The 6,073-nt window shown below is 35.7% G+C and overlaps 1 protein-coding gene across 1 annotated transcript; it reads left to right on the plus strand.

Moving 5' to 3' along the window:
* Nucleotides 1–1,044: 1,044 nt before the first annotated feature.
* On the plus strand, nucleotides 1,045–5,631 carry sox32 (SRY-box transcription factor 32). Its single transcript, XM_059523433.1, has 3 exons — nucleotides 1,045–1,183; nucleotides 4,043–4,388; nucleotides 4,608–5,631. The coding sequence occupies exons 2-3, from the start codon at nucleotides 4,079–4,081 to the stop codon at nucleotides 5,216–5,218; spliced, it is 921 nt and encodes a 306-aa protein (XP_059379416.1). The 5' UTR covers nucleotides 1,045–1,183; nucleotides 4,043–4,078; the 3' UTR covers nucleotides 5,219–5,631.
* The last annotated feature ends 442 nt before the right edge of the window (nucleotides 5,632–6,073 follow it).

The following is a 6,073-nucleotide window of genomic DNA, read 5'->3' on the forward strand; positions in this document are numbered from 1 at the left end:
AAGATCAGAATACAGTGCATTTGCCTGCTGTGGCATACAGTAGTTGATCACAGTTTGCTGAGAAGTGAACAATGGACAGCACTGATAACAGTCTTATCACATACTAAAGAATACAATCAAGTAGGCTACCACTGAAAACCTGCAATTTATAACATTCCTGTCTCTTTCTATGCATAAAACCATGAGCCACTGTCTCTGTGTGACCTTAGCTAGAAAAATTGTCTGATTTATTGAGTTCTAGCCCATGCAGGGGTAAAAAATATACTGTATCATAAAAAAGGATGGCGTATGTGTGCCATTTCTCTCATTAGATTAAACAGAACAAAAAAAAAAGAGTTTAGATCTAGTTATGTTCACTGTACTGTATGAAGTCGGTTCTAATTTTAAGCATCTCATTGTCAGTTTATTGGGAATATATTTATAAATTACATCATCATTTATAAATGATCATGTCATCTAAAGATTCTGTTGAGTCTGTTACTTGAGTGATCTTTAAAAGGCGGGGTGCCATTGTGTTTCACTAATGAGGGCTCTGTAAGCATGGAGTCCCCACAGGGGTCTTGTAATCCATATGTGTGTGTGTGTGTGTGTGTGTGTGTGTGTGTGTGTGTGTGTGTGTGTGTGTGTGTGTGTGTTTTGCAGACCAGAATTCTGTTTGAGGAGGAGGTGTGGGCGATACATTCACACATGTGTGTGTGTGTTCACTTTGACAGACTAACAAAAAATACAAGAGATGGAGAAGAGAAGAGGGAGAGAGAGAGACTGGGCGAATTGAATACTCTATGTTTGTTATCTGTCAGCTATTTGTCTCCACCACCTGCTGAGCCAATACAATACTAGGTACACATGGGTTATTTAATGCGCTTCATCAGACAGCACTGTATGTAGGCTTCTGTATTTACAATTTAATCACTGAGGATGTTTTTCTTCCACTTCTGCTTCTTTGTTATTCTGAATGATACAGGGTAGCAGTGTGCTCAGGACAATATGCCCATACACAATAAGGACAGTTAATACAATCAAGCCCAAGAGAGTCTCATATTTTGTTGATATGAATTAACACACACCCAGGCACTACAGAGGTTGGCTGTTGAGGGTACCTGAGTTGGGTCACATATCCTGTACTACAGTCACAAACTGCTATATCACAGGAACAAGAATAAAAGGTTTTCCAGATAGTGAGGTATGTAAGTCTGAATTTATTGGATACAAATGTGCAGTGCTTTTAAGCTAAATTTTAACAATAACTCTAAAACGATTTTGGACTTTGAATCGAAAACAACCGAAACTAACATTATTGTATTCACGCTGAGTCGCTCAAACTAATTAACTAACCCCATAATCACGCTTTAACAGCTCAAGCGATGTTATGCTCGGATGTGAATTCCAGTCGTAAATCCGACAGTGTAAGCGAATGTGAACAACCGAGGTTTTCAGAAGAAAGGAATCATTTATTAGTGTAAGCATTAATGCACAAAGGATGTATGTTTATTGGTGTAGTGCCATTTCGCACCATTCAAATGTAAATGTTACACCCTATTAAGTGTATTCGAAGTTTGACATCAAAAGACAGTAGGTTTTTAAAGTAGCCTAAATGCATTTATTTATTTATTTATTTATTTGTTATAATTTCATTTTATAATTAAACATATACATATAATCTTTAATTATGGAAGATGTGATAAATACCAAAAGAAAACAAAACAATTAAAAGAAAATTATGTATTGCATTTACATCTCATTCTAGTGAAATTGTAGTAATATTTGAATTATTTTTACGGAGGTCTTTTATAATGTAGCCCACCCTTATATACCTTTGCTACTTTTAAGATTACTTTAAAGTTTAAGAGCTTTTCATCATAATCATCAGGAGATCGAATTAGTCTCCAATTAACAAATACTCAATCATGTGGGTCTTGTGAGCCAAATGATAAAACAAGACGCTCGACTACAATTCGATTAGCTCCAGTACCATTAGACTGTCTAACATGTATTATTCTCAAATCGTATCGATTAACGAACAGCCATCTCTTAGCTTTGTCAAAGGCAGGCCGTAGGTTTCGCTGCTTCGTGGGCTAGACCGTAAGATAAAATCTAAACCTTGATCATTGCCGTCATTGAATTAACTGCGCGGCTATTTCTGATCAGACGAGTCTGTTTAATCAAGGTGTCAAAGCTTTTCATGATTCTATTATGGTTGCCATAGCTGACTGCCTTGCCCGAGGGCATTTGCAACCAGCCCGAATCTCTCACAACACAAGGGCAACAGGTGCATCAGACTTGCCTGTTGAGCTCAGTTGTCTGTTAGGCAGTCTGTATGGGGATTTTAATATAGCCAATTATAAAATACCAATACTGTCTAGTGTGTGATATGAATATAGTAGGCCTAGCCTATAATTTCAAATTTACACAAAGTAGTTATTAGGCTTAGAACACCAAGCCTATCTATTAGTAATCATTCATGATGTTCTTCAGAAAAGGGTTTTTGATGAAAGTTACACAATACTGACTAAAATAAATAAATAAAAATAAAATAATAATAATAATAAGAATTATAATCATATAGGCTATTTTACTGGCCACCAGGAGCACCGAGACATTGCCAGTAGCCTACTGGGCCGATCGAAGAAGCGAGGGAGACCTCCCCCATATTAGGCACTGTTTTTAAATTACAGCGCATGTGAAACTGCAAAAAGCAAATAGCTACTCAAAATGTGTGAAGCGGCGCTACCCAATCCATGCGCCAGCCGCGCGCAAAAGCAGAGCGGGATGTCACATGACACAGAATTGTGTTATACAGTCGTGCGATATGAGAACAAAAAAAGGTTCTGTAGTAATGCTGGCTGAAACAACCACAACAAATGTAAACTGCATGACGAAGTAAATGGACTACAAGCTTGTCAGTTCAGCAGCGTAGAAATATATCTTGCAGTTATTAACACTGCAGCATATTGTTAGTTGAATGCATTTATTATAAATGTTACTGTAATTACTTATATTAAATATTGGGGAATGTTTTCCATTTTTTTCTACACCTTTATATATATATATATATATATATATATATATATATATATATATATATATATATATATATATATATATATATATATATATATATACACACACACACACACAAGAATTACACAATCGTGTCATTCCATCCGGTATAGGCCCTAAATGTATTTCTTCTGTGGAACATAAAAGACGATTATTGAAGAAATTCAAAACATTTTTGTCCGTACAGCAAAAATCAAGGGTATCCAACATGGTTTGGTAACATTCTACAAAATATCTTATTTTGTATTCCATTAAAAAAAAGTAAGTCTTACAAGTTTTGAACGACATGAGAGCGAGGAAACAATGAGTTAATTTAATAGAAGTAAATTTTAGGCATTCTAGCTCAAAATCATCAAATTTCTATCTGACAATGTTAAGCTTGCTGTTTTTGATGGGGATTCAGTAATAACTATCATTATTTGTTTCTGTTCTGTTTTATTTATTAATTTATTTACTCCAGTTTAAGGCCCTATAATCCAGCAAAACATGCAACGAGGAACTCATTGGCCTGATGGGCTGGATTTCTTCAGCACCGACATTTATATATATATATATATATATATATATATATATATATATATATATATATATATATATATATATATATATATATATATATATATAATGATCGAAATGGGCTTTATTCATATAATTATTTATAAAAAAAGAAGAAAAAAAATCCTAATGAGATTAAACAAACCTAATATCAAAACGTATTCGTTTTTAACAGAATTCTAATTTAGCCTATATGAATGGTTCTAAATTGTGGTTTGTATTAGCTATTTCTGCTTCTGTTAGCTGTGTGTGTGCGTGCTATATATATATATATATATATATATATATATGCCTATACACATTTCGTTCGCAAAAGGGACATTAGCGTTATCACCAAGGTGAAACTTCTGGCGCTTCACACCTTTAATCCACTCCTCTGCGCCCCCATTGGTCCGCTAACCTTTTAAAGCCTCTCTCGATCTTTGAGGTGCACCAGAGTGAACTTCTCACCAGGCAGAACAGAATGTATCTCGACCGGATGCGCCCCGATCCCGAAATGGGACCCACTATGTTGCTTGAGAATCAACAGTGCCACTACGTGCCACATCAGCAGAAAGAGCCTCGTGGGATGTTTCATTTCCCCGTGTCGGGTCCATCAAGCCCGGTGTCGGTAGAGTCTGAATCCAACTGCTCAAGCCCGGAAGCGAAAGCGCCCGTGGAAGCTCGAGTGAGACGTCCTCTAAATGCGTTCATCATCTGGACCAAAGAGGAGCGCAGACGCCTAGCGCAGCTAAACCCTGACCTGGAGAACACTGACCTCAGTAAAATACTTGGTGAGTGCGACACTTTTTCTGTAATTACTTGTGTTAAATTAAAATATAATGTCGGTTACAACTATAGGCTATTAGCCTAGTTTAATATGAATTTGATATTTATTTATTTTTTGTATATGAACACATAAATAAAATGTTCAGTCTATTACTATATCCGTTACTTATGCATACTTTAATATTGTTTAAACAAAAACATTTTTTGTTTCATTTTTGTTATAGGTAAGACATGGAAGGCCATGTCTCTGGCAGAGAAGCGTCCTTACATGCAAGAAGCAGAAAGACTACGAATCCAACATACCATTGACTATCCCAACTACAAATACCGGCCCCGTCGACGAAAATGCAACAAGCGTGGCAGCAAGACGGCTTCAAGTGAGACTGTCAGTTCTCCAAATGCCTCTTTTCACCTTAGATGTATGTTACAAGGTCAAGTTGGACAGAAACCATACAATCAAATAAACTCCTATAACCTCCCACACAGTGGGTTTCCACTCGAAAATCACTCTTCATCATACCACTTTGAAGCAACAACATCAAATGGAAACATGATGTTCCACGGTGGTGCAACATTACTGAACTCTTCTTCTGTACATCTGCCTCTGGCTACTTACTCAGAGTCGCTGTTGTATTCGCAGCATTCTGTGCAGCAGAATGGGGTGGAACTCAGTGATCGATGGAGAACTGAGGTATGTGCATGTGTACTGTGCTTGGGTGGACCTTCTCTGGAGTTCTACTTAGAACAAGTGAGGTCGGACATGTTGGACCAGCTTGACCGCAGTGAATTTGACCAGTATCTCAATCCAGCACAGCTTGTGGACCAGAACGAGTGACCATAAACATAAACTTTGAATACTGCCATACAGACACTTCAGTGGTGAATTTTTTTTCTACTGCCAGTGCAATGAATTCTTACTGTGAGACAGTGTATATTAAATAGTGTTTATATGTAATGTAAATGGATGCCCATGCAGTGTTTAACTTTAGTTTGTTGTGTATTTATAGATATTATTATTATTCTTTTTTCTCTTTTTTTTTACTTGAGAAAACGTTGGCTTTTAGGATGATATAAATAAAATATCTGTCAATATTTGTTGAAGTGCATCATTGCTTTAAGATGTTATTTAGTGTTTAAAAGTCAATGTGGTCATAATACTTACTGAGTAACATGCTAATTGGCAGATATTTGTCACATACTGCCTAAAATTTTTAAAAAAAGCATCACCTCTATATTTTTTATTATAAATATATATATAAATAATAAATAAATAAATGTAAAAATAAAAATAAATTTCTGCATCCAGTAAATTGAGCCGGTATTTGGCTTACCAATGGCTCATTCCCATTCAGAAAAAAAATAAAATAAAAAATAAAAACTTCAATTGGAGTTCAATGCAAGTAAACCTTTTAGTACAAGTATTAATAATAGCTTTCATCCAAAAACATCTGTTTTTCTCAAATTATATTTACATAACATATATGTGGTCCTCTATTTTTATTGGTTGAGATGCTTTCCAGGAGTGCTGATATTTTACCAGTATCAGGACAGGGACTTATCACTCTGCTTGTCTCTGAGCATTCTAGATGAGCAGTTTTTCTCCCAATGAGCAACAATGGCTGTGAAGAAAACCCACTATAAATTTTAACATATGATAGTGATTCCCTTTTCATGTAAAATACTACTACTA

The sequence above is a fragment of the Carassius carassius genome, chromosome 3 (assembly GCF_963082965.1).
Source record: "Carassius carassius chromosome 3, fCarCar2.1, whole genome shotgun sequence".
Taxonomy (NCBI): Eukaryota; Metazoa; Chordata; class Actinopteri; order Cypriniformes; family Cyprinidae; genus Carassius; species Carassius carassius.

Coding starts and splice junctions, on each gene's coding strand:
- sox32 (XM_059523433.1), top strand. CDS start 4,079: ATGTATCTCGACCGGATGCGCCCCGATCCCGAAATGGGACCCACTATG. Junction 4,389..4,607: donor TGACCTCAGTAAAATACTTG/GTGAGTGCGACA, acceptor TTTTTGTTATAG/GTAAGACATGGAAGGCCATG.